At 35.9% G+C, this 27517-nt stretch overlaps 4 protein-coding genes across 8 annotated transcripts; 3 read left to right on the top strand and 1 right to left on the bottom strand.

Moving 5' to 3' along the window:
- Positions 1-575: 575 nt before the first annotated feature.
- LOC140797006 (leucine-rich repeat receptor-like tyrosine-protein kinase PXC3) lies at positions 576-3901 on the top strand. The gene is made up of 2 exons (XM_073150246.1): positions 576-3222; positions 3308-3901. The coding sequence occupies exons 1-2, from the start codon at positions 882-884 to the stop codon at positions 3631-3633; spliced, it is 2667 nt and encodes an 888-aa protein (XP_073006347.1). The 5' UTR covers positions 576-881; the 3' UTR covers positions 3634-3901.
- A 1233-nt stretch (positions 3902-5134) lies between these two features.
- LOC140796971 (uncharacterized) lies at positions 5135-7678 on the top strand. The gene is made up of 3 exons (XM_073150199.1): positions 5135-5841; positions 7302-7373; positions 7477-7678. Exons 1-3 carry the CDS (start codon positions 5212-5214, stop codon positions 7477-7479), a joined length of 705 nt encoding a protein of 234 aa, XP_073006300.1. The 5' UTR covers positions 5135-5211; the 3' UTR covers positions 7480-7678.
- Positions 7679-9022: 1344 nt separating this feature from the next.
- On the top strand, positions 9023-15227 carry LOC140796183 (cycloartenol-C-24-methyltransferase 1). Of its 5 annotated transcripts, none has more exons than XM_073149102.1 (13): positions 9023-9175; positions 9772-9888; positions 10929-10995; positions 11899-11972; positions 12047-12131; positions 12221-12276; positions 13333-13387; positions 13578-13625; positions 14068-14151; positions 14244-14444; positions 14526-14651; positions 14757-14854; positions 14969-15227. In XM_073149102.1, the coding sequence occupies exons 2-13, from the start codon at positions 9806-9808 to the stop codon at positions 15027-15029; spliced, it is 1038 nt and encodes a 345-aa protein (XP_073005203.1). In that variant the 5' UTR covers positions 9023-9175; positions 9772-9805; the 3' UTR covers positions 15030-15227. The 5 variants fall into 5 exon arrangements, with proteins under 5 accessions (XP_073005203.1, XP_073005200.1, XP_073005204.1 ...); XM_073149099.1 differs by lacking the exon at positions 9023-9175 and adding an exon at positions 9176-9313; XM_073149103.1 differs by lacking the exon at positions 9023-9175 and adding an exon at positions 9224-9566.
- Positions 15228-17088: 1861 nt separating this feature from the next.
- LOC140796182 (aminopeptidase P2) lies at positions 17089-26375 on the bottom strand. Its single transcript, XM_073149098.1, has 13 exons — positions 25975-26375; positions 24941-25066; positions 24712-24831; positions 23718-23990; positions 22715-22887; positions 21582-21860; positions 20618-20769; positions 20039-20229; positions 19747-19855; positions 19486-19640; positions 18501-18593; positions 17529-17609; positions 17089-17286 (listed from the first exon to the last, which is right to left on the bottom strand). The coding sequence occupies exons 1-13, from the start codon at positions 26314-26316 to the stop codon at positions 17215-17217; spliced, it is 2166 nt and encodes a 721-aa protein (XP_073005199.1). The 5' UTR covers positions 26317-26375; the 3' UTR covers positions 17089-17214.
- Positions 26376-27517: the final 1142 nt, after the last annotated feature.

Here is a 27517-nt window from a genome sequence, read left to right as displayed (position 1 = left end):
TCCATACACTTTTGATTAAGTTGCAATAATTAAGTATTTTGTCCATCCACTTTTGACTCAAAAACGTAAGCTATTAAATAAGGACCAACAATATATATTATCCATTTAACACACTTTATGATACTATACGTGGACTAATAATAGATAATATGATGTGCAGCTTATTATACCACAATACTAAGAGTTATAAAATAAAAGTGGCCACGATCTTTTAAAAAAATTATTCGTATCCAGTTGACTAAAAAACTTAAATCATTAATTAAGAACCAATAATATACACTTTTAACGTTAACAATTTAAATAAAAATCACTTAACTTCACCTCTCAGAATTTTTTTTTTCTTATATCAATAAGACAACTTTTAACTTTCTCTCTGAATATATATATATATATATATATATATATATATATATATATATATTACTTAGCATAAACAAAATTATTTAAAATTATTTTGTTAAGACGTGTACTAGTTCCAGTTAAATTAAAAATTTATGAGGTAAAGTACATGAGATAAAATTCTTTATTAAGAAAGGTAACATCTTTATATACATAAGAAAGGCTTTCAAGCAATAGCATGAGTCAAAGGACATTCTCATGGCAGTGAGCACTCGGACTCTGACCTCTCTACTGTTCATTTCCCCTCCTTTTCCTGCACACTGAAAACCCCTCCTTTGCTCCATTGGTCAATAATGCCAATGCCAGTGACAATGCCAATGCCAATGACAATGCCAATGCCAATGCCCCACTCTTGTACGCCTCCAAAAGAAGCCCATTCTTCCATGATCAGAGAGGAGTAGCTCTTTTCTTGGTGGGTTTTTGGAGGAAATATGAGCAAATAAGAGGTTTTAATTTTTGATCCATTTCCAAGAGGAAAGGCGATGGCTTCTCTTCTCTGGCACTTCTCTCTTCTAATGGTCGGTCTCTTGCTAACCGACCACCCATCCGTTGCCCAGCTCCATGACCAACTCACCATGGCGGCTCTCAAGAGGGAGCTCATGGTGTCGGATTGGGACCTCGCCAACCCCAACTACTGCGCCTGGCGCGGCGTGGTCTGTGCCGCAGGCGGAGACCAATCCGTGCGAGCCCTCGACCTCTCCCGCCGCAGCCTCCAAGGTAACATCTCCCTCATCCCCGAGCTTAAGTCGTTGCGGCGTTTGGATCTCTCCTTCAATTCCTTTCGCGGGCCCATTCCGTCATCTCTCGGAAAGTTAGCGTCTTTGGAGTTTCTCGATTTGTCCATGAACAAGTTTGAGGGCGGGATTCCTCCTTCGTTGGGCGGTTTGCGAAGCCTTAGATCTTTAAACCTTTCGAATAATTTCCTCTCGGGTGAATTGCCTTACGAATTGAGGGGTTTAGAGAGATTGCAAGAGTTTCAGATTTCGGGGAACAATCTCAGTGGTTCCATTCCGGATTGGATTGGAAACTTCACTGATCTCAGGGTGTTTTCTGCGTATGAGAATGGATTAACTGGTGTTATTCCAGGGAATCTGGGATTGGTATCTCAGCTCCAAGTGCTGAACCTCCATTCCAATCAGCTCGAAGGAGGGATTCCGGAGAGCATTTTTGCATCTGGGCAGCTTCAGGTTTTGGTCCTGACTGTCAACAAATTGAACGGTAGCATTTCTGATTCGGTTGGCAAATGTAGAGGGCTCTCAAATTTTCGAATCGGAGACAATATGCTCACTGGAACAATCCCGGCATCGATAGGCAATATTAGTAGTCTTACCTACTTTGAAGCAGACAACAATAATCTTTCAGGGGAGATTGTTCCGCAATTTGCACAGTGTTTAAACCTCACCCTTCTGAATTTGGCCTCGAACCGGTTGACCGGTACCGTTCCTGAGAAGCTTGGGGAGCTTAAGAACCTCCAGGAATTTATTGTCTCAGATAATAATTTAGGAGGTGAGTTCCCCAAGTCAATCCTCAGGTGCAAGAACCTTAGCAAGCTTGATCTGAGCTATAATAGATTCAATGGAAGCTTACCCGAAAGTATCTGCAACATGTCAAGGTTACAGTTTCTGCTCCTTGATCATAACTCCATCAGCGGGGTGATACCTCGGGGCATTGGAAACTGCGGCAGGCTGCTCGAGCTGCAGATTGGTAGTAACTATCTTACTGAAAGTATTCCACCTGAGATTGGTAAGATTAGGAATCTGCAGATTGCTCTCAACCTTAGCTTCAATCATCTCTATGGACCATTGCCTCGAGAGCTTGGGAGCCTCGACAAATTGGTAGCATTGGATTTGTCAAATAACCAGATTTCTGGAGAAATTCCATCACAACTCAAGGGCATGCTGAGCTTGATAGAGGTGAATTTCTCAAACAATCAGTTAAGTGGCCAAATACCACTCTTTGGTCCCTTTCAGAAGAGCCCTCGCTCAAGCTTTTCAGGCAATAAGGATCTCTGCGGCGATCCATTGAGTTCCAAATGTGAGGGCTACTTTGCATCAAATTATGGATTAGACCACCACAAGGTGTCTTACAAGATAATATTAGCCGTCGTCGGATCTGGTCTGACTGTATTCGCTGCAGTGTCTGTTGTCGTTGGTTTGTTCATGTTGAGGGAGAAACAAGAATTGGAGACCAAGGCAACTGCAGATGCAGGAGATGTAGTTGTGGCTCCAGAGGTGATAGCTGGGGATGTCTTCATAGAAAGCTTGAGACAAGCTATAGATTTTGATAGTTCTGTTAAAGCAACTCTCAAGGACTCAAATAAGCTGAGCAGCGGAACATTTAGCACTGCTTATAAGGCAGTTATGCCATCAGGATTGGTTATTTCTGTGAAGATGCTGAAATCCGTCGATCAAACAGTCGTCCATCACCAAAACAAAATGATAAGAGAGCTTGAAAGGCTTGCAAATATTAGCCACGGCAATCTGATGCGACCTATAGGTTATGTCATTTATGAGGACGTCGCTTTGTTGCTTCACCATCATATGCCTAATGGCACACTCACGCAGCTTCTCCATGACACTGCTACTGCTGATTACAAACCAGATTGGCCACGGCGGTTGTCGATTGCTATTGGTGTTGCTGAAGGATTAGCTTTCCTTCACCACATAGCCATCATCCATCTAGACATTTCCTCAGGCAATGTGTTCCTTGATTCTCATTTCAATGCTTTTGTTGGTGAGATAGAGATATCCAGGCTCTTAGACCCATCAAAAGGAACTGCTAGCATCAGTGCTGTGGCAGGTTCCTTTGGTTATATCCCTCCAGGTAAATCTCAATCTCCATTCTTCTTTTATTCCTTTTGATATACTATAGAGCTAACATTGCTCCTTATCTCCTGGTATATTAACAGAGTATGCCTACACAATGCAAGTTACAGCACCAGGAAATGTCTACAGCTTTGGAGTAGTCTTACTAGAGATCCTAACGTCCCGATCTCCAGTCGACGAGGGTTTCGGGGAAGGCATAGATTTGGTCAAATGGGTCCATGGTGCATCAGCGAGAGGTGAGACCCCTGAGCAGATACTGGATGCAAGGCTGAGCACAGTTTCGTTTGCATGGAGGAAACAAATGCTGGCAGTTTTGAAGGTTGCAATGCTTTGCACTGATAGTACCCCAGCCAAACGACCAAAGATGAAGAAAGTAGTAGAGATGCTCCTTGAAGCAAAAGAAAGCTAAATGCAAGCAAAACCAAAAGAGGAGTGTTCAAGTTGGGTTAGAAGTTATTGCTTGCACTCGATTACCAGTATAAATAATTCAGTTTATAGAATTTGATGGTAGTTTTCTTGTATTTTGGACACCTTAATTAGGCAAGAATCCTATTTGCAGAGGGGAAAAGAAAATGATAGCATCCCTTCTAATGTAGTGAGAGGATTAGTTAGTGTTGTTATCTTATGTATCTGATAAAATTATAATTCACAAATCAGTTCCACTTTATAATTACAAATATAGACCAGAACTTGGTGTTTACCAAATATCCCTCAAAAGTTGATATTTATGTGTTTCCCTTAAAACTAGATTTTTTGTGAAGACATCTTAAAATCTTGCCTTTTGTTTTTATGAATACCCTTCAAACCTAAACCTAAGTAATAGCTAAAAATTTCATCAAGTCAATTATGAAGGATAAAAATATATATACTCTGTTTGCATACTATTATGTATATATGTGCATTTCATTCGGTTTTAAAAGCTCAATTTTACTATTATTCCAACGTAAACCTTTATATAATAAGAAAATCTTATTCTGATATAAGCCTCCTTATATTAATATAATAAGTAGTCACTCATTTATCTCAATACTAATTTATTGATAATACCTACTTTTCTCTTCTCTCACTTTAGATCACCACCAAATAAATAATAAAAAGTTACATATTTGCTCTCAAGAGAATAAAACTCAAACCAACTCTCATTTAATTATTATACCCTATCTCTCTCACAGGTGCTTAATGCTCTCATCTCTCTTAAAAGTTAAGTTCTCTCCTTTTAAAAGTATTGAGAAGAAATAGTTTCGCACAAATATGGCCTTAATTATGTAGTTTTTTTTCCCATCAATGTAAGAAAACGTATACACTTGAGTGTAAAAAAAATATGCCCACATTATAATATAAAAAATGCGGACTGTCTATATAAGTCTACATTATATTTAAATATACAAAAAAATTGTTCATAATACAAGAAAATATGGTCGCACTGCATTGTAAAAAGTCTAGATTACATTTAATTATGTAGAAAATTTTATCCGTAGTACAAAAGAATATATTCATATTATATTATTACATGATAAAAAGTCCCCATTACATGGTAAAATAACTAATAATGTTTAATACAATTTTAATATTCTCTATTATTTTAATATCAAATTTATGTCGCATTAAATATAATAAATATTAAAATAGTTTATATCAGTATTTTTTATTCTAATATAAAAAATTAAAATAATTCTTCTAAAGTTGGCATTATTGCATATAAGTGAAGAAAGCCTAGAAGAAAGAACATATTTTCATACGTGGAAAAAACGGTGTTAAAATTCGGAATATCTTTGGCACATATTTGATAAAATAGAGGGTTTGACCTGTAAATATTGAAAATACAGGGTGTGAAGTTTATATAGGTAAAAAGGCAGGGCGTTAATTGCAAAATTCGAAGAAAAGAGGAAAAAGAGAAACGATTGCTTCTTGTAAAGTATACGCAATAGTCGGATAGAAGAATCAGATAACAAACATAACCGGGGAGTAGTACTCAACTACCTCAACGATGGAGAAGACGGAATCACAAACCCTAGACCCTCTCCTCTCCCAATCATCGCTTCCTTCCCCTCCCCTGCCTTACTACGCCGTCAATTCCAGCCCTTCCGACAATCCCCCGGCCTACTACCTCCTCCCCGCCTACCCTGTCCTCATCCGCCGTCTCCGGCGCCGGCGGCGGCCCTCCTCCTTCTCCTGCTTCCTCCCATTCCTCTCCGTCATCTTCCTCCTCTCCCTCGTCGGCGTATTTCTCCTCTACCCCTCCGATCCCGATCTCTCCGTCGCCCGCCTCCGCCTCGATCGTCTTCACTTCTCCCCGCCTCCTCGCGCTGCCCTCGACCTCGCCCTCCGCCTCGATCTCCGCGTTCGCAACAAAGATTTCTTTGCTCTCGACTACAATTCCGTCACCGCCGCCGTCTCCTACCGCGGCCGCACGCTCGGATCCGTCGCCTCCGCCGGCGGCCGGGTGAGGGCGCGCGGGGTCTCTTACCTTGATGCGGAGCTCCGGCTTGATGGGATTAGGGTTATTGATGATGCTGTTTATCTGATCGAGGATATAGCTAGGAGAGCCGTGCCGTTAGATACTATTACGGAGGTGGAGGGGACGTTAAAGCTCTTCTTTCTCGAATTCCCCGTTAAGGTATTATTCTTTTGGTCTTAAAAATCTGTACTTTTTTTCTTCTGTTCTTTTTTTTTTCCCCTTACTTTGGTTCTAGATTTAATTGACTGTTAGGAACTTCTAACATCTGATAATCTTGCCTGACATTGTTTGACTGAAGGGATGGGAGAAGAGAAAAGAGAACGGCCTTCTGTTTTCTTGTTTGGTTGCGAGTGAAGAGAAGGAAATTAACTTCTTTTTCTTTTGTGTTAAAAGGGCTTTTAGATAGCTTATAAGGATTCAAGAGGAAGTTATGCATCTCCCTTTTGAAAGGAAGATGATAGAATATGAAAATGACAGGAAATTGTTATTTTAAACGAAAACCTACATATAGCATCACTTCTTAAGACAAAAGAGATTCTACTTGGTTAGAGGAGAAGATCTAAGTTTTTCAAGAGTTAATTTCAGGTATTGATGTGTAAGTATAGTGACAAGCCTTCTGAAAATGTGGCATTTTGGCAGAAGGGGAAGGAATAGAGGGAGAAAAATAGGTAATGTTGGAGTAAGATAACAAGGAGACAAGATGGTTAAAATGAGAAGCGAGGGTAACTTTTTATATTGATTGGGATCTAACAGATTGCCGCTTAAGGTCATCATTACTTTTTCTCATCTCTGTCCTCTTCAAGCCTGAGTTTAAGCCTTTGACTATCAAGAGTAGGTCTAACCCATGTTTGGGTGCTTCAGCTCTTTCATTTCTCTGATCTCGCATGATGTGTGTGGTTAAAGATTAATTTTCTGGCATACAAGTATTAATACTCAGCACTCTGGTCATTTCTTTCATTCATCTATTTATGTTACTGATGTTTCTTGTTGTCTGTAATTGACCTGATTGTGAGGCTGGAATTAAAATTACAGTGTGGGTTCACCGTCTGCTTTGGCTTAAGATTCAACATGTTCCAACTGGTTGATGAGCACCTTTCATAGTTGGAGAATGGAGAGACATGTCTGGGACTTTAAAATTAATGTGATGCTTATCATTCATATTTACCTGTCTAGTAACCTTGATAAGTTTATATGATATAGGAGAATTGATTGTAATCACCTTTGTAGAAGATAGGGTTTAGGAACAGAATATTAATCAATGTGGTAGCTTTGATTAAGTAATATGTAGAAGGTAAGATATGGGTCTTTTGTGAATCTCTGGTATGCTTCTGAACATGCCTTGATTAAATTCTTATTGGAACTACCCATGCTATTGTTCAAGATAGTAAGAGCCAAGTTCTATTTCGTGAAACCTTTGTGTTGCTTGGTTTTTTTTTATCTTATGTTCAAGACTTCAATTATTATTTGGGAGCTTCCACAATCATAAGGATTGCAGGAGATTTTATAAATCTCTCTGGTGATGCCTTGAGCATTGTACCTTTGTACTTCAAGTATTGGATACATCATTCCAGGGATACATCATGAATCTTAATCTCTCTCTCTTTTTCACTTCATTCCAGGGAAAAATTTCTTGTTCACTGATTGTCAATCCAGCAAACCAGAAAATCATTCAGCAAGATTGTTATCCCGAGGTAACTCTTCTTGATGCTTTTTTATCTGTTAACATATGGCTATTGCAGTTCTCATCCAGTTGCGCTCTGATCCTTTTATATTACTTCTTGATTCTATGTCCAGTAATGGAAGATACAGGGGTCCTGCTGGATAATACAAAGCATACAACAACAAGGTTGCACACCTTACCAGCTGTGATTTTATCTGGATTCAGTGTGTAAAATGTAGTATCTGTGTACATATATTTATGTATCCGTTTGAGGAGCTTTGTTTGGGAACATGGCACATAGCCTTTGTGAATAAAAGGCTCTTTCATTTTTGTCTATCTAGTATGTTTCAATTTTTAGTCTATCTACATATTGCACATGAGGAACAGATGAAGGCTATAATCATACATTTATGTAAAAGAATGTTATCTTGGATGCTTATGGATACCATTCCTAAACGCTGTTTTGGTAATTAATACATTCTACTAGAAATTAAAAATAATTTGGTGCCAATAGGAATTTAAACTTGGAATGGTGCTCATGATCTCATCCCACCATTTCGCCACAATAAATAAGAATAGATCGTACGTGAATAAAATACTATCCGAAAATTCTCAACTGACGATTCTTAATAAAAGTTATTATCTTAATTTTATGCTGAGTTATTCGTTTTAATCATAAAATATATCGTAAAATCTCAAAATAGAGACTATTATAGCTCTTCCAAATTTATTATATAATAGTTTATAAATTATTCTCTTTGAAAATAATTTATACTAAAAGCAGTTTATATAAAAACAACGGCAGAAAAATAAATTCGTCGTCTAAGATTATAACTTTCCTAACAATTTTCCAATATATTAAAAAATAATTAATTCACTAAAAATTGTTGTACGAGACATACAACTTGACTATTGTAGAGAATAATTTGAGCAGCAATGTATATTAGAAAATAATCTGTCCCAAATACCTTAGTCAAAAACTCGAAATTCTCTATTTTAGACGACCAAAACATACGTGAAATAGTTCAATTCTCGATCTCTCGGGATCCCCAATAATAATGCTGCGTGAGTCGTCACTAAGTTAGCACTCTTTACTTTATTCACCCTATCTAATCTCGGATCGGCTGGGTTGTCTTATCAAATCCCGTGACAAGATTCCTAAAGCTGGAAAGCACAAACCATGTGACTCTCGATTAACTTATACTTTAACCTTGGTTCTGCCTAATTTTAATTTACCCGTTTATAATTTAAGTTTAAGCATTTAATCCCCCGGGATTCAGGCTAAATTATAGTGTTATATAAAAATTATAGAAGAAAATGAGAGGTTCAATTAGTGTGTTAATTAGAAAATAAAAAATATATAAAGTTATATATATATATATATATATATATATATATATATATATATATTTGAACAAGAGTGCCACCTGGCAACGCCACTAATGCGCTCCAAACTTCGTGCTCCTCCTGCGTGCATCTTTGGCATCCTGGGTTTTTTCTTTCTCTCTTATGATATAATAAATGCTTTAAATAATAAAAATCTAATTATATTATTTTAAAACAAAAATATTTAATTATTTACAACTACTTTTTAGGATCTTCAAATTTTGACTTGGTCCAATACTACGGAACCTTAACAGTTTCCGCTTGTTATATAACTATTAAAGGGTAAAACGACACAAATAAAATTATAAGAGTGAATTTAAACCTAAGCTAAGGGTTAAACTGTAAATTTCACTCACTCTACGCAAGGCATCTTATTATTAATATCCTTCGGTTCCTTCGTAAGCTTCAAGATCCCTTGTAAACGCCCTTACTGGTCTCGATAACGACGTATATTTTTTTCCTTTCTATATATTTGTTTATTTCCTTTGCATTGCCTCTCTGATCTCCTCTCTCATCGTTCCTTCTCGTTTATACCGCACGACCCAAATAAAAAAAAACCATCGGATTTATTTTCTTTTCCCGAAGGTTTTTCTTTTATCAGCATCTTGATGTCGTCTCCTTTCGTTTGGGAGAAGAAGTTTTTTTTTTTTAAATTTAATTTTCGATTGTTGAGATGTTAAAGACTGTGAAAATGCTGGTGTCATGCATTTGGATTTGGCCCTTTATTATATCTAATTCGTGAATAAACAAGATTGTGTTTTTTTTTTATTATTTCCTATTTAGATTTTGGCCTTCTTTTCTGTTCTCCCCTTATTTAGTGGAATCGGCGCATGACGAGGTTGTCTTTTGATCTGGATTTTTTTTTTCGTGCGTGTTTATTTTGTGAGTAATAGAGCATATTTGTAAAAATAACACTCTTTTCCTTGCTTTCTTATGCCTAATATTGTAATGCTCCTATGAAGTTTGTTTGTTCTTTTCTTTTCTTACTCGGTAGATTCTTTTTTTTTTATAAATATAACTCGAATAGGTGGAAATCTGTGCAGATTATATATTGTGGGTTGGTGAAGGTTTCCAGCGATGTCGAAGACAGGGGCTCTAGATCTTGCTTCGGGTGTGGGAGGAAAGATCACCAAGGATGAAGTAAAATCGGCCGTTGAAGAGTATATTTCTCTGTCCTCTGATCTTTTCTTTTTTCTTCCTCTTGGTATAATTTTTAATAGATCCCTCTTATGGTAATATTATGAAGGAAAGAAAAAGGTAAGGCAAAAAAATTTAAAAGAGTATAGTTTTAACGACAGTGACAGAATTAGATGGTTCTAGTGATGTTTCAATTTGTACACCGTTTAAGATCAAAAGAATATTATTTTAGTGGCAATGACAGCACTAGACGGTTCTAGTGCTCTTTCAATTTATACTCCATTTAAGACCAAAAGAATATATTTTTGTGGTAATGACAGCACTAGATGGTTCTAGTGCTGTTTCAAGTTATACTCCTTTTAAGATCAAAAGACTATCGTTTTAATGATATGACAGCAACCATTTAAGGTCAAAAGATTCTTTGCAATTTCTACTCTTACTGACTTTATAAATATTTGATGGCAACATATTGGAAATTCTACATCTTGTATATCGATAGCGGAGACGTTGCTTTTACCATCATGTCCCGTGAGATTATCATGAATACTTAGTGTAGTATACAAAGTAGTGTTGAATGCCATCCAGGAGTTTTTTGAAATAACTTTTTCCATGTGTTGCGTACTATTGGAGAAGAAGATGCCACAAAATTAAAGATTCCATCATTTATAGAATGCCTTGAGTTGTTTTAAGCCATATTATCTGCCACTGGTTTTGTTCAGCTACCAGTAGAGCTTTGCTTCATCTGTTCATAGTTACTATCAACCGATCAATCAACTAATGATGGGGAATTTCAAAATAAAGAACATCGAAGAATGTAACAGGAATCCAGATCTTTAAGATTAAAGGAAAGAGGCATTTTCGATTTACATAGTGTTTTGGCCTTGTCTTGAAATTGGTTATTACTGGGTCATGATGGTAATGTGGGTTTTCTTATTCTTGCTTCTGACTCTTTCCACTCTTTCTCTTGAAATTCTATAGTCAAATCTATTAGGCCAACCTACTGTGTTGAAGGGTCTTTGGTGCAAAACACTATGTAAATATGTGCATATTTTCATTTCACTAGGTATGAGAAGTATCATGTTTGTTTTGGAGGGGAGGAGGAAACAAGGAAAACCAATTACGGTGATATGGTAAGAGTACCTTCTGTCTGTTTATTCTGTATTTATTTGCTGAATATATAGGAGAATAATTTTCAGTAAATATAGTAGGTTCAAACTTACTGCTACAATATAACACTTGAAGATCACCCCCTGATGAGGCCTAGGAAAATAAACAGAGAAGCAGAATGAGAGATCGATGCTACATAAGTTGAGTAGCTGAAGTGGTTTTACACTAAGATTGTTAATTATGAAATACATTGGAGCAGTTGATGGCATCTGGGTTAACTGCCTCAAGCTATAACTATGAAATACATCAATTTTCGGTAATGATCATTCACAGTTGCATATTGTCAGTGAGTTTTAAGGGAAACACAATAAGCCCTACTGCCTGATCTGATACCAAAAGTAACTTACAGTACTCAATCCATTTGTATCTGTGATGGGTTTATGTAGTTGTATCTAGGATGATAGGAAACATATGGATGGAAAGGTTGTTATTTCCTAGTTTCTCTAGATGCGGTATGACTCTTGCCACCTAGATAATTTGTTCTTATCACCATACCCAAATTGCTGCCCAAGTTGGATGAACTTTTAGGTCAGAAAACTGGCAGAGATGATTTAGATAGTTATCTAGGCTCCAACATGAAAATAAATAAAGTTCAAATTGCTTGTTTGATTTGAAAATACCTATATCTTTAGTGGAATGTACTACAATTATGTTGAAAGTTTTCTTATACTTAAACATAACTTAGTGAAGTGAGAAAATGGACAGAACTGAGTGGCTGAATGAATGCCAGCTGAATGTGCACCTCCAAAGTCCCTTACTGTTGATGTTAGCCAACTCTGGGCAGTCATTATATTTATAATAAATCAAAATCCCTTAGTGTTGTTTATCCCTTTGAGTATAGCCTGATCTTTGCTTTTATATTTCAGGTTAATAAGTATTATGATCTTGCCACCAGCTTCTATGAGTATGGATGGGGAGAATCCTTTCACTTTGCTCACAGGTTATTTTTCTTTCTTGACTAAAGATTGTATAAATAGTTGCAGTATATTGACAAAGCAAGTCACTTATTGGTAGATGGAAAGGCGAATCATTACGTGAAAGCATCAAGCGACACGAACACTTTCTTGCACTACAACTTGGACTGAAAATGGGAATGAAGGTCTGAATGATTTTTCCTTTTACTTGGAACAAATGCAATATTTTTGTCAAAGGATAACAGAACCAAGAGTTAAATGTTCTCTTCTGCAGGTTTTGGATGTGGGTTGTGGAATTGGAGGACCACTACGAGAAATTGCTAGATTCAGGTAATTACATTCGTAGAATGATTTATTCCTGCTTAGGTGCCATGTTTTATATAAAAAGCTGCAGTTGGTCTTCTTGCACAAGATATGTTTGACATGATTAAAAGTCTGGAACTTTGAGATAGCATTATGTTGGAAATGTGGATGTTATTAGGATCCTGTTGTTAGGTACTCAGCTGAGTTTGGAAGACAATAGTAGGAGGCTTCTCTTTAGGTTCTTAGGTTCAACCATTCAGATTTCCCAACTTGTACTGGCCCTTACGAGTTCTGTACTGTTAATTGATTAGATGGGCCCGTTTAGATAACAAAGTCAAAAGGAGATTTTTTTTAAGAAATATTCAAGTTTATCAGTAATAATAACATATTCAGAATTGAATTGTGAGCTATTGGATAAATAGTCCATGTTAATGCCTGCAGCTCAAGAGTAAATCATTATTGTCCATTTGAATCTTATGTAATGGGAATAGTGGCAATATACATTACGAATTTATAATGCTTCCAGAGCCATGTGATCTTTGTCAGATATTAATACATTTCTGGGTGAATTAAGTATACTACCTGTCGAGTTCACCAACTTGGAACAGTGATTGTTTTCTTTGTCAAGTAGATCTTCTTGACATATAAAACCAATTAATCATCTTTACTTGTATTCAAATAGAAATGTTAGAGATTGATTTATATTGGGCATAACAACTGCACTTTCGAAGAGTTCCATATGCAATCCAAGGATGTTTTTGTACATTCTCCAACAAACACCACTCTTGCCTTTCCACAGTTAGCTTGCAATTGTCTCTCCAGGCTTCTTTACTCTTATTATAAATGTGCATGACAAAGCTATCAAAGTCTAATGTACAGTAGATGATTAAAAAAGGAATTGTAATTCTTTTAATTTCATTTCTCCACTATGCAACAAATGTTTGAAACTTGTCTGAAATTTCGTGATGATTAGAGGTCTCAATAATTCTTAAAAGTGATGATGATGATGATGATGATAATGGCATTTCAATTTTGATTTGTTACATTTTGATCTATTATCATATTATTTATTCATCATTGCAGCTCAACGTCGGTTACTGGATTGAACAATAATGAGTACCAGATATCTAGGGGAGAGGTTATTTCACACTTCCTCCTTTTCCCCTTTTCTGCTGGAATGAAAAGATATTTTAACTTACAGTGTCATAGACGTTATTGAACTTTTTCTTCTTAAAGTTTCAATAATTATGGTCACTGCTGTGGATGGCGTTCATGTATCATCATTCATAATGTTAATTTTATTTTCCAACTTATATTTCATTTCGCAGGAGCTAAATCGTTTGGCAGGACTGAATGAATCTTGCGACTTTGTTAAGGTAGGTATTATGTCTGATAAATTTTACCATTATAAATGCAACTAAGTTTCTAATGTATCTATTTATAAATACTCTATTATTAGTTGTGATTAAATCATATAGCTCTTGGTGCTAACTTACTCCAATTTGATGGATAATTTTATCTTCCTACACACCCCTTTTTTTAGAAATGAAAATTTTGTTATTCTATAAAAAAACATCTAACTTTAAGAGAATTTATGTTGTGAAGCATATTATATGCAATCTTCTATGTTTTGGATTAATATATTTGCACTTGTTTCGACTTAAAAAATATAAGAAACTTTGGAGGAGTTCCTATTGCAAAAGGCCCCTTTTATATGCTTATAACCTCTATGCAAGGCTAGGTGCATTAAGGAACTCGGTTATCTGAAATATAACAAGGCAATACTTATGTTCTTTCACTTCACTTTTCATTGTGCAGGCAGACTTCATGAAAATGCCATTCTCTGATAATACTTTTGATGCAATTTATGCAATAGAGGCGACGTGCCATGCACCTGATGCGGTACATAACAAATGCTTGTGAGAATTCCCAATGCTTTTGCTATTCTATGAAATAACTTTAGCTCGTTTCTTCTGGTTATCTGGCCGGCATAGGTTGGCTGCTATAACGAGATACACAGAGTGCTGAAGCCTGGGCAGTGTTTTGCTGCCTATGAATGGTGCATGACTGACAATTTTGACCCTAACAATGAAACCCACCAGAAAACAAAGGCTGAAATTGAGCTAGGTAATGGCCTTCCAGATGTCCGTACAACAATGCAATGCCTTGAAGCTTTAAAACTTGCAGGATTCGAGGTAAGTCTCTAGAATTGACATAGCATTGCTGATGAATGATATATGGGGTTCAGACATTTCTGAGTACTGTCATCATTGAAGGTCATATGGGAAAAGGATCTCGCACAAGACTCTCCTGTGCCATGGTATTTGCCCTTGGATGCTAGTCGGTTTTCCTTAACTAGCTTTCGCTTGACAGCCTTAGGACGTCTCATTACTCGAACAATGGTAAACAAGATAACTGCATCCTATGTATCTCTCTTAATTCATTTATTCTATTCTGTCTAAATTCGTTTTTTATTTGATTATTCCATTGGTCCATTTGCTTTGTAGGTTAAAGCATTAGAGTTCACAGGTCTTGCTCCGCAAGGAAGTGACAGAGTCTCATCATTTCTTGAGAAGGCTGCTGTAGGGCTTGTAGATGGCGGAAGGTTAGTTAAATTTCAAACATTTTACTGAACTTTACACTGATAGGCTGCGTGCTAGAGTGGTGTTTTTTCTTTCCTTTTCTAACTACCTTTTGATTATCTTATTAACTGCTACAGGAAAGAGATCTTTACACCGATGTACTTCTTCTTGGCCCGGAAGCCTCTTTCAGAGTCATGAGGAACAAGTGCCAAATTTATGGTAGGCCTCAGAATATTTCTATCTTTTGGGGAGATTGAACTTTTGGTAATTTTCTTTTATTCAATTATTCTGAGAAATTGTAAGATCTCTTCAAATACTTTTTTCATGGAAGTTGGATGCAATGCTTAGATTGGAATTGGAAAAAAAAAATCTTCCTCTCTTTGAGAGTATTATTCAGATGCTTGTTGATTCTTCTTTATGGATAATTATGCACCTTAATTATAGTGTCATAGCGTTGGTTTATGACAGTACTTTGTCTCAATCAGCATGTAATTGGGGTGATATTCGCTGAGCTTGTTCAATCACTACCATGAATGCATGGTAGCCTGAAGTTTAACCCCTACAATTTGACCTGATTTTAACGTACCTGTGTATTTTAAATTTAACGTGAAAATACTTGATTACTTCTGTAGAAATACAGTCTGATTTATATTAGTTTGGATGGCAAATTTAGTAGTTATAACTTGGCTTGAATGGAAGGAGATTGAATTAAATGCTTAAATTTGAAGCATATGGCTTTAAGTTAAAAAGTACATAATTTTATTTAGACCTCTTAAATTATTACTGTTTTATACGTGCGTCTCTAATTTTTTTATTATCTAATTACACTTCCTAAACTAAAAAATATATTTATATATATATCTCTTTGAACTAAGAGAAAAAGTAATTAGAGCTATGGTGAGGATACGTAGAAAATAGTGATAGTTTAGAGCGTCTAAGTAAAATTACGATAAAATTATATAATCTAATATGACTGTGACTTCAGGAAATCCTTAGCCGCAAGAAGTAGGCTCTTGCTAGGGTCTCTCCCTCTTTTGAGATCTTATTATATCCTTTTGCCTTTATCCTTACCTCTCTCCCTCTGTTACCTTCCTGCTATCTTTCCCCCTTATATTGCTTCCTATCTTTAGTTTTCACCTCTACCATTTTCCAGGCATAACACACCAATCCACCAACCACCACTTGATAGCCCTTTTTTCTACCCTTTTTAAGAAGTTCTCTGAGCTTCTTTCAGAGGACAAAATGGAGGAAGCCTTAGTTCTCCTAGAAGATAACCACATTGCCAAACCAGAAGAGTTGAGACAGAGACGAGACAAAGATGGCGATCAACAGACATGAGAAGTTGCCTCACAGCATGCAAATCAATCTCCAAAGACCGAATTTTTTTTTTTTTGGGTAGCAATGCGTTGCATGGATAAACGTGAGCCAGAGGTGACGTGGATATTCGACGATTATCAAAGTGCGGTTTAAGATATAATAATTGCAAAAAAAGAAAAAGAAAAAGTGCCAGGACAGGAATTTTCTACTTCTAACTCAAGATTCTTAATCCTAGGTGGGTGATTCTTAATCCTAGGATAAGAGTACGCTATGTTATACTAGTCGTTGTAACAGTTTGGATGCACACAGTGTAGCTCGCAAGCCATTAGCTTGCAGATTACAGCGATATGGACGACCACTTGATCAAATATGTAATCATGGTTACCAACTAAATACATTCATTTGTGGTCCTTAAAAAGGGTAGAGAATCAAAGAAAAACAAATTGTGGGAAAAAATTTATTTGTTTGTAGATGGGCTGTTTGACTTGGCTCAACAACTTAGCTCAGGCTCACCAGTAATAACGACAACTTAAATTGTTAATGGGTTTGAAGTATTTCGATAAGAGGGCTGACCTGATTATCTAACTTATTATTTTATATGCTCTGAAATCTAGATGTCCTTGTATCAAAGGAAGACTCGTCATTTATCCAGCCTTTGATGCCTTTGTAATCAAAATCAACAAATAAATAAAGGAAACATCAAAAGCTGATCACAGATTATGTGCAAATTAATTCCATAATATAATCACATTAGTAAAAATATAGATCCCAACCCTATATTTTGCATCATATCTACTTATTTATTATAATCATATGTTGTTTTATTAGCACGCTGTACATAAGTAGCCCCCTTTTGCAAGCAAACATGTGTTTTAGTCCACTTCTACAACGTGACATCCAGCAATACCTTGTCTAAAATATTTGTTTCAACAAAACAAGAGAAAAAAGAACCATATGCTTGTAATGATTTAACCAACAGCAAAAACAACCTATATTCTTCTTTTAAATTTGTACATTTATACAGTCGATAATTTTGTATACTGGAAAGAATCAAGAAGAAAATCTATTAGTTTTGTGGAAGAGGACGTGTCTTTCTCCAGAGCCAGTCACGGGCAGCGCCATTCAGCAGAGATGAAACCTGTAAATGAGACGTATAAATTTAATTTGTGATTAGCTGCATTAAAGAGGACAATCAGAAACTATGGTAAATGGAAATGACGAGGAGAGCTTAAAAAACAACTATTAGTATTTGGTTTTTTACCATAAAAAAGGAACTAGTAGTATTCGGCAAGTCAATATTGTAAGCAAACTTTGCCATAGTTGTTACGTCACCATTAATGAAAAGATAGTGTAGTTGCCATTCAAAATGAGGTAACTGACCTTCTCCCAAACTTGTGAATGATAGTCGTTGAGCCACTTGATCTCCATAGGAGACAACAGGGAAGAGTCGACTAGATTATTCTGCAAGATAAGCACATAAGAGAATAACTTGGACAAACTCAGAAGGCATCATATGAACTATGAAGTTCAATGAAAACAATGATCAGATGCAGAAGAAAAGTGGAGAGATTTAAGGATTACAACAATGATAAGTTTCTCGAATGTAGTTGTCCGTATTGAAAGAGAGCTACTGCAGTATATTGTTTAATCAGTTAAAACTAAGTTATCATCTACTCTGAGAAAAACTAGGTTATCATCATCATATAATTATTTCTCATCATGAAAATATTGACATAAATTTGGAGTAGGTTTGGGTATGTGGCTGTTGAGTGCAACCGCATCTCATGCACCAATCATTATTCTATGCTACTTGTTAGGATATCTTGTAACAAGGTGGCTAAGGTGGGTCCTTAAGGTGGTTTGAGCCTAGGTGGTTAGTCAAGCGCTAGGTACTAGGTGATTGGAGGTTTTGATCGGTTAAAAGTTCTAGCATAGGTATTAAGTATAAGGTACTATTTCTACTTGGGTACAAGAATATACCTTATTGTTCAACTTATAAGGGGTTCCTAACTCCTAGTAGGTGGATGTTTAGCCATAGTTTCTATTATTCTCATCCTCTCTCCCTCTCTTTTCTTCTTGCAAGGATTAGCAACAAACAAGCTTTCTTGCATACGCATGAACATTTTGATGTTTCTCAGCTTTTGTGTTATATGGCCTTAATTCTAGGCACCTTCCTAGCACCCAGATGGTCTATGCGACTCCCTGGCCGCCCATCTATCACCTATAGTTTTTCAAAATATTGCTCGTATGAAATCATCTTCTTCAAAAAGTAGAATCTACATTATGAATTTCAATTATCATAACTTATATAGACCACAAGAGAGGAAGGTAATGAAGTGAAATGTAAGATACCTCAATTGGGACAAAAGTGAGCTTCTCAAAACCAAGATAACTGATGCCCCCATAAGAATTTGGCAAATCAACCTCTTTTACAAGGAGAAGATTCTGTAGAGCCAAGAGAATAAAGAAATTAATGAAAGAAAGGTACAAAACAAAGAAAGACAGCAGCAATTTCTATCAATAAAATATGGATCTACATTATGGGTTTGAAAAATCAGCCCAAAACCTAATAGCACTGCACGTTAAACAGATCATTATTTGATGCTGAAATTATAGGGACACTACAAACTAAGATGAATATCACACCTACAAATTTACAGTACTTCTACACTTGAAATGATTAAACAATATGGGATAATTTGCCAATATAATATATTCCTGAGAGCTAAAGCTACAAAGGCATCTTGAGAGGACACAGTTTTACAGATTCAGTCAGCATGAGATAGGATTTGGTATGCAAACCACATGGAGATTTTTTCCATTTGCAAGTTTGAAGTTGATTAATGAGGTCTTAGATGTTGTCAGCTGTTCATGATCCCATGTGACATATCCCAATTACTTGGGTTTGGCTACATGAGTTTATCCTTCAGCTGGATCAGGGATAATGTCATCCATCAATCCATGTTATGAAAATCCTTTGGCATATAATGGCAGACAATAGACATTACAGCATGTACATGGTGGATTATAGAAATTATGGTGCTCCGCAGATGGCAGAGTCGCAGAAGGTGCCTTGGCCTTAAATTGGGCATCAAGATAGATGAAAGTTGCATAGCAAGCATCATTTGTTGTGGAGGTTGATCATTAATCAATGTAGAAAAATACAACCTTCAAGCAGGAGACAAGAACCTTACCAACAATAGTATAGCAAGTTGAAAGAAGATAGACTAACATAACCTAGAGATGCTTATAATTAAGAAAGAAAAAAAGTGATAGAAATAATATCACTCATAAATTTAGCTGAAGACCACAATTGTGTATAATAACAAAAACTTACCTCTATGCGTATGCCAAAGGAGTTGTCTTCATAATAACCAGGTTCATTGCTTACAATCATGCCCTTTTGCAAAGCTGTCAAATTTCCATATCGGAAACTTATACCTTGTGGCCCCTCATGGACATTTAGTGCAGCTCCAACGCCATGGCCAGTCCCTGAAACAACCAGAGGGAAACTCAGCTATATTATCTACATATATAAGCTTTGACAGGTAATTTCAGTATAGATGCTTCAAGATAGTGATTTGATGAACTGGACTACCATGTCTGTAATCAAGCCCAATTTTCCAGAGAGAAGATCGTGCTAGTACATCAAGTACAAAACCAGGTGTCCTTTCAGGGAATATTGCCTGATCAAGAGCTATATGACCCTATATCAACAAGATATAATGAGTTATCCACATAACAAAGCAACAAAAGTGTTCCAGCACTTTATAGACTGATCTTCTGCAAAGAACAACGGTTCCCAGAAGACAAAGCAGCTACTTCAAAGTCTATCTTGGTCCACATTAATGTAGTTTAGCAATTCTATATAATTCAGATAAAAGGAACACCTGTAAGACTCTTGTGAAACACTCCTTTTGCCATGAGGAAGGCTCGCCAAAATGCACTGTCCTTGTTATATCAGTGGTTCCATCAATATATTGACCACCGCTATCCAGCAGGAAGAGGTTCTTGTGGCCAACAACACTGCAACTCTCTGGAGTTGCCTGATAATGTATTATAGCACCATTTGCACCATAACCTGAAAATTCAGTCAATTATAAGTGGAAGAACTGGTGCCTAATTTCATTGCGGTAGATAGAACGTGGATATACCAAGCCAGGATAAATAAGGAAAAAGCTAGAAAGTGTAGCATCAGAAATAGCAATTATGAAAATATCAAAAGTTCAAAACAAATTAAACGCTCATTAAGAATTAAACTTATTATATTGCCCATCCAAACCAAAGGCACATTGAGAATTTAGTTTCTTCCAGTAGAAAAGGAACTGGGAGGTTGCCTGTTACCATGCAAAAAATGGCCATAAGAAAGGACAAGATTATAAAAATGTTCTCTTACATTGGCATTATCCTAGCATGTAAATAATATTGTAAGCAGGAAATAGAGAATCACTTAATTTTAAGGAATATACCACTTATAGTATCAAAGCTAGTTTCGATGAAACCCTCCTGCTTTTTACGAAATTCAAGTAGTTTATCAGCAACCTCTACTTCCGTAAGTTCCACATTCTCTAAAACTGCCTGTTCCATCCAGCACCAGAATTCTGATAAAGCAGCTGCATCTCTGCAACAATATTATTTATCAATAACATATGATGCAAGGAGATGAATAATATCGATGCTGAAAGACCACTAACGTCGGAACCAGTTGCATTAAATGGGGATCTGAAATTAAAACCAACAACTTTTTTACTAGCCATAATATTAGTAACTAACTTCAACCATCATTCAACTAGCCCGACCTTGATTCATAAATTATATAGTTGTATATTGGGTCACTAAAGTCTCTACTCTCTATATTACATGATCAGATGATGCCCAAGTTCTTCACATATAGACCAAAGAAAATATCAGCAATTATTTCAACTCCAACATTTGTTAAATAGCAAATAAAAAACTTGATGGCAAAATCCTTAGCACATGATCATGCTACTTGACTTTATTCTTTATCTTCGTACTACCTATGTTAACAACATTCTGTATACCAAGAATTCATATTCAAATAAAAAGCTGAGAGAAAACATGAAGGCATCAGTTCTATAACCAGCAGCCTACAATTAGCTTATTAAGTCTTTCGAGACAAGAGGTTGGCTAAGTAGCATGATGATGGAACTAGCATGTACATTGAAAATACTGAATATGCGAAGAGGACAAGTTCCAAACAGCTTCTTATGGTACCAACAAGCACATATACAAAAGTAATTAATGTACTTAATACTTATCACCACAAGATTAACTGCCCAATCCACTTTTAAACAATATTTAGCTCAAGTTGTCTTTTTAGGACTTCCGAGCAGCGTAAGTTCTATCTTCATATAACTTGCACCATAAAGCTTATCAATGATGATAGAAGTCTACAGATATAAGTTGGATTACCTCAAATGTGAACCCTTCATTCCCTCAATTTCTGCCTTGTTTTTCACTGCTTTGGCAATGGCAACAGGAGAAACTTTGTACAATCCATTAGGCCCTCCATTTCGAATACTTTTATTCATGTTTGAGAAAAGAGCTGGAGATGATTCATTATTAACTTGCTTCCTTGTATTGTTTCCATGTTTTGCGGCAAATTTGTCACAAGCAGATCTAAATATGCTAACAATTGCAGCATTTACACTTGATGTATCCAACCAAAGCTTTGCACCGTTTGCTGCCAAACTGGACAAAAATGATGAGCCTTAAAATTTTGAGAATATAAAAACAATGTGAAAATGTATTGTGGACCAGGTGAGTCTCTTCTCAATGCCAAATATAATATCCAATGTTCTTATATCTAATCTATTAGATATATGATATGGCAATGAAAAGAGAAACCATCAAGTAAATCTGCTACAACCACATTGCTAAGAAGTTGATAGAGGGAAATATAACGCGAAAGAAAGTTGGTTAGCATTTCAAAACATGGGATGACAACCCATTAGACTTATTCTCTGGTACATTCCATTAGAACCTCCCATTCTCTTTTTGTGAGAAGACATGATAATCTAATAAACATAGTTAAGAATAGCATACCTTACGATCCTATAGTGAGTGAGTGAGATGGAATCAAGGGATCTCCAGACTCCAAATCTGATAGTGCAGGTGCAAAAGTACTAATTGCTAAAGTAAGCAAAAGAAAAACTAAGTTGAGTTATTCCTACTTCCTAGAATCGAATTTCTATGGATCTCAGTGGCTGCACTATTAGATAAAACAACAATTCCTAATGAGCCAGATGCTTCTAGCCTCACTAGGACAATAGGGAAAGATACCAAAAGTAATCGATGCCTGTATCATTCTTAAATATTATGGACTCATTCTTAAGCCTGGAAGGCTGATCAAAGCGTCATTAGCTTCTTACAGAACAACAATTATTAGGCATGAGCTTTAGTACAGGTATATCAAATGGATAGGCACAATTACATCATCCTAGAGTTCATTGGATAATGTGTACTAGATCAGATATATACTTATAATATATAATATAAGAGAACATATACCGTTGGGATGTAATGTCAGGTGTAACAGAGCATACCTTTCTATTTCAGATAGAATTGCTTCATATGGTTTCAGTTCTACTCCAGCATTTGTTAGGTGATTCAGTACTTCAGCAGTGACTTTATTATCATCAACAAACAGTGTAGCACCAGTAATATCCACAAGTAAGTAGCTATAGAATACAGGCGAATGTGGAACATCATTTCCTCTCTACATATTCAAAGGTGACATGCATACATCAATAGAGAATCTTTAGTAAAGCATACAATATAGATGAATTTTAGAAAAAGAAAGACTGAAAAATTAGCTCAAGAAGGCAATGGTAAAGAAAAGAATTTTAAAACTAATAAGAAAGCAACTTGTCCTTTTTACGGACATTTATTATGGAATTTAATATCCCGCTATGAATTTATGATAACCATATCACTTCTTCCAGATCCACATCATGGAACCCAGTGGTGGAATTTTTCCTTTGATGAAAGATAACAGTAAATAACTTAGCGGTCATATTTCTTTGAGAAGATAGCTCAAAGAAGAATGAAATATATATATATATATATAAAGAAATATTGAGCTCCATAATATTTACATCGTTGAAAAAAAACTGGACTAAATTCACAGCATGAGTGTTGAACTGAGCTACACATACATCTACATCCGAAAAAATTAAATCAATTAACATGAAATTGATGTGAGACATTTGATTGTTTGACATCATAGCAAAATTTACCAATTCATGTTTCCTGAAAATTTTTATCCACCTGATTAACCATAATATGGGTAAAGCTAAGGGAACTTTTTCACCTATTGCTATTCATTTTTATTTACAGTAGATGAAGTATCCTGTATCCCATTTCATGTCTGCAGGATGTAAAACTTCATAAAACAAAAATAAAAATAAAATTATATTCTAAAGTACACTTTACAAATAATGGTAGAGTTTCACTACTTTACTGTTGTAATACAGCATGACAATTAATGAAAATTTAACAACCAATTTGCTTACTTCAGAATTCAGATAAAAGGTTTCAGAATCTTACCATGTTTAACAACCATGCAACTTCATCAAGCATAGAAATAACAATAGCTGTACAGCCATTGTCAATAATTTCAGATCGTAAGAATGACAATTTCGATGAGACATCAACACCAGCATATTTGATATCATGCACTCTAATTGGTTTGCTCGGGGCCTTTGGCCTTTCTTTCCAAATTTCATCGACAAGGTTGAAATCTTTCATCAAAATCAATTCATGATTCTTCTTGGAGATTGCTTCTTTCAATTCCTCAGCTGCATCAAAAGAAAAAAGAAACTGCTCCCTTCAAAAAGTCAAAGATGACATGACATTAGATCAAGAACAGTTAAAATAGCTCCAGGATCGAAGTTAAATGAGGTTTAAGATTCTACCTAAATAAAACAGTTTCAATAAAATGGCCTCAGTTGCTGTCTTGGGGAATCTAGGTACTACTAAATTTCTGATTCCTTGTTCCCTCCTTATATTCATATAAGTGGTCTGTATATTTGAATGAAATCAAGAGATTTTTAATTGATCTTCTTGTTGACGATGTAAACAGTACATCAAATAAAAGATAGAGACTACTTTGTGTTGAATTAAATAGACTGATGTGCAATAAGGTTATGCAAGTCCGCCATTATGATATCTATTAAATGTTAACTTACAAAATCTCAGACAACAAGTCCTTGACAGTTTTGTTTGTAGATTGATGGTAAAACGATTTTGAGACCATTAACTCAGATAAGTACTTACAAGTACAGTAAGTTCTGATGATTGCAGCAGAAAAGAGAGAGAAGTAATTGTTTGTCCTGAGGTCCTTGATAAATATTATGCTTAAGTTGCTAACAGAAGACCACATAACTAAATATAAAAAAGAACATGGAAAACGAAATATTTTGTATGCAAGGGACATAAACTTACGTGCATTACCACATGATGCATAATTGATAATGTAAGCACAAAATCATGAAAACCAATTTACTGATACAAAATTATCCAGAGATCAACAGGAACTCACAGGGTCAATGCCAATTCGGCAACCAGGGGTTAAAACATCATTGAGCCACTCAGTGGTAGTAGGAACGCCATGATTTCCACTTCGCATGAGGATCCAATCACGACCCAATTGCTTCTCAGCCTATTCTTCATGGATATCAATTATATTATAATAACACTAATGGTATAGATCTTAACTGAACAAAGAAAAGCAATAGAATGGAATAGCTTAAATTATCTAATGTTACTACCTGAAGAAAATAACGGCCATCAGTCCACAGAGCAGCTTTTTCTTTGGTCACCACAGCAGTACCAGCACTACCAGTGAAGCCCGTTATGTAGGGTCGTCGCATGAAACATTCAGCAATAAATTCACTCTAAAATATACATAACAGATAGAATAGTAAGATGGTTGACAGGCAGAAATGATTCCGTTTGGCAAGAAACACATTATGGGAGAAAATGCGAGACTGTCCAATCAACATATTGAACTTAGAAGCAACATTTATGTCAGTGGCAGATAAGAGCATGCAAATGTACTTATCCATTTATACATCATGAGATGGCCAATGGATAGAGATTATCTTCTTGTGCAATATCCACGGCCATGGGAGAAATTATGTCAGTGAGAACCTTCCAGCCAACACTTCTAACATGCCAAACATTTGTGAAAATGGCGAAGAATATGAGGATACACAAATTTACATAGTACGTTACTTATGCATATACATGTGGACATATGTAAATACGACAGAGGTTTAGAGTAAGGAAAAGGTTTTATGTGAAGGCAGGAGAAATCACCATATGCCTCTAATTTAGAGCATAAAGAGAACATAAATCTTGTCAATTAGTTCGTGGCAACCAATGTGAAGACCCCTCTTATTATATGAATATACAAATATAAAATTATTATTCTTCTCTCCTGAATCCTTCTCATCCTTCCTCCACGTCTACTCATTTTTTGATCTCTTTTCACCAACCGTTGACTAGGATTGACCCAGATTCTACCAAAAAATTCCCATCGTTATTCTTGACTCAAATTAAGAATCAACTTCAACTGAAAACCAGAAAATTATGTCAAATCTCAAACCATAGATACCCAAAGAGAAAATTATATCTTACACAGCACCCATTTACTTATCTTAATTCCCTTCATGGTAAGTCTTTATATAGAAAATATACAAAAAGAAACACTAACGTTTTATTAACCATCTCTATATCATCTAATCTGATTAACGAAAAAAAAAGTACTCGCAATTCAAATCAGAACCCTTAAAATCCTAACCTGGTGGGCGTCCTGGGAGGGAATGATATAGGCATCGATCCCGACATCGGACCTCGAGAACAACTGCCGGAGCGCTCGGAGCTTCTCGTCCTCAGCGGCGGCGGCGCTACTCCCATTGCGCTCCTTCCGGAGCTCCTTGGATGGCCGAGCGACGATGGGATCGCCGGCGGCGGAGGAGGAGATGCGGCGGCTTTGAGACGCGCGCCGGGCGCCGCCCCGTGGCGAGAGGCGGGTGAGGAAGGAGAGAGGGATGGAGAGGAAGCGGAGGGATCGAGGAGGAAGAGGGGAATGAGGGCGAGAGAGGAGGGAGGAGAGGGGAGGGGAGAAGTGAGCTGCTTCCATGGGGAAGGGAGATAAGGCTGTTGAAAGCTTCACGCTTGTATTGAAATGAGACCGAGACGCGAACATTTTTAAGTTCCGTTTTGCAATTTTATTAGCAAATAAGGACAAAAACATATATTACTTGCAAAGAAGACCTACTTAAGCTGGATTAGTATGAGTTCTGATTTATGTTTACTAATAATATGATTGTGAAGGAATTATTTTGTAAACCGCAAATCACTCGCTCCCCGTATTGAATTTTTTTTTTTAAATTAAATAAATTTTTACAAATCACAACTTATATTTTACCCATTTTATTTTATGATTCATACATATCATTGAAAATTTTTATGACCCGACTCCTCATTTTTTTTTAATGATTCTCATTTAACATCATGGGATAACTTGCACAGTAATAACAAAAAATACTTTATTATAATGTACAGAATAATTTATAATTATTTAATTTACTCTGGCTTCTCTATCCACTTTTTTTCCATCTTTCTCATTTTAAAAATTATCTGATAAATCAGCTAAGAATTAATTAGGAGATTATTAAAGGGAGGTAGAGGACTAAAAGCTCTATTTTCTGCGACGAATATTTGATCACTGCAAGAATAAATAGAGGAGGAGGAAGAAGATCAACAACAATAATAAGAACAACAAGAATAAGAAGAATAAAAAAGAAAGAAAAGGAGGGAAAATTCGATGGAAGGTGGTTGCAGCGATGACAGCAACAGTGGAAGGATATAGTTAGAGAAGATAAAGGAAGATGGTCGAGGGATATTTTAGTAATTTAGTTAATATTAATTAGTTAAAATAATATTAAGATTTTAAATAAAAATAAAAAATAATAAGGGGTGGAGTTACGAAAATGGGATGTGAAGTACAAAATATAGGATGTAATTGTAAAATTCCCATTTTAAAAAAAATAACTCTATACTTTTATTATTTTTTATTAAATTGACTTAACGCCCCCAAATCCAATCATTTTCAGATGGAAGGGTACTAACCAAGAAATATTCTTTTTTAAAATACTAAAGTAAAATTTTTAAATACCTAAATTAACTTTTGGTGGGATAAAATAGGATGATTAGATCTATGAAAAGGTTTTGATTTTGGTGGAATACATTAGAATGACATATGACTTAACAATTAGTTTTTCATGATTAAAAAATTGTAAATTTTTAGTAATCTAGTAAATTATAGACTATGATTAATG

Source organism: Typha latifolia, chromosome 10 (assembly GCF_019914945.1).
Source record: "Typha latifolia isolate L0001 chromosome 10, TyphaL0001v2, whole genome shotgun sequence".
Classification (NCBI taxonomy): Eukaryota; Viridiplantae; Streptophyta; class Magnoliopsida; order Poales; family Typhaceae; genus Typha; species Typha latifolia.
The sequence above is the reverse complement of the archived record's forward strand: the minus strand, read 5'-3'. Positions and strand labels throughout refer to the sequence as shown.

Coding starts and splice junctions, on each gene's coding strand:
- LOC140796183 (XM_073149102.1), top strand. CDS start 9,806: ATGTCGAAGACAGGGGCTCTAGATCTTGCTTCGGGTGTGGGAGGAAAG. Junction 10,996..11,898: donor AAACCAATTACGGTGATATG/GTAAGAGTACCT, acceptor TTTATATTTCAG/GTTAATAAGTATTATGATCT. Junction 14,652..14,756: donor GTCTCATTACTCGAACAATG/GTAAACAAGATA, acceptor TTTGCTTTGTAG/GTTAAAGCATTAGAGTTCAC.
- LOC140796182 (XM_073149098.1), bottom strand. CDS start 26,316: ATGGAAGCAGCTCACTTCTCCCCTCCCCTCTCCTCCCTCCTCTCTCGC. Junction 22,888..23,717: donor TTGCATGGTTGTTAAACATG/GTAAGATTCTGA, acceptor TTGAATATGTAG/AGAGGAAATGATGTTCCACA. Junction 20,230..20,617: donor TAGCTTTGATACTATAAGTG/GTATATTCCTTA, acceptor CTGAATTTTCAG/GTTATGGTGCAAATGGTGCT.
- LOC140796971 (XM_073150199.1), top strand. CDS start 5,212: ATGGAGAAGACGGAATCACAAACCCTAGACCCTCTCCTCTCCCAATCA. Junction 5,842..7,301: donor TTCTCGAATTCCCCGTTAAG/GTATTATTCTTT, acceptor ACTTCATTCCAG/GGAAAAATTTCTTGTTCACT.
- LOC140797006 (XM_073150246.1), top strand. CDS start 882: ATGGCTTCTCTTCTCTGGCACTTCTCTCTTCTAATGGTCGGTCTCTTG. Junction 3,223..3,307: donor CTTTGGTTATATCCCTCCAG/GTAAATCTCAAT, acceptor GTATATTAACAG/AGTATGCCTACACAATGCAA.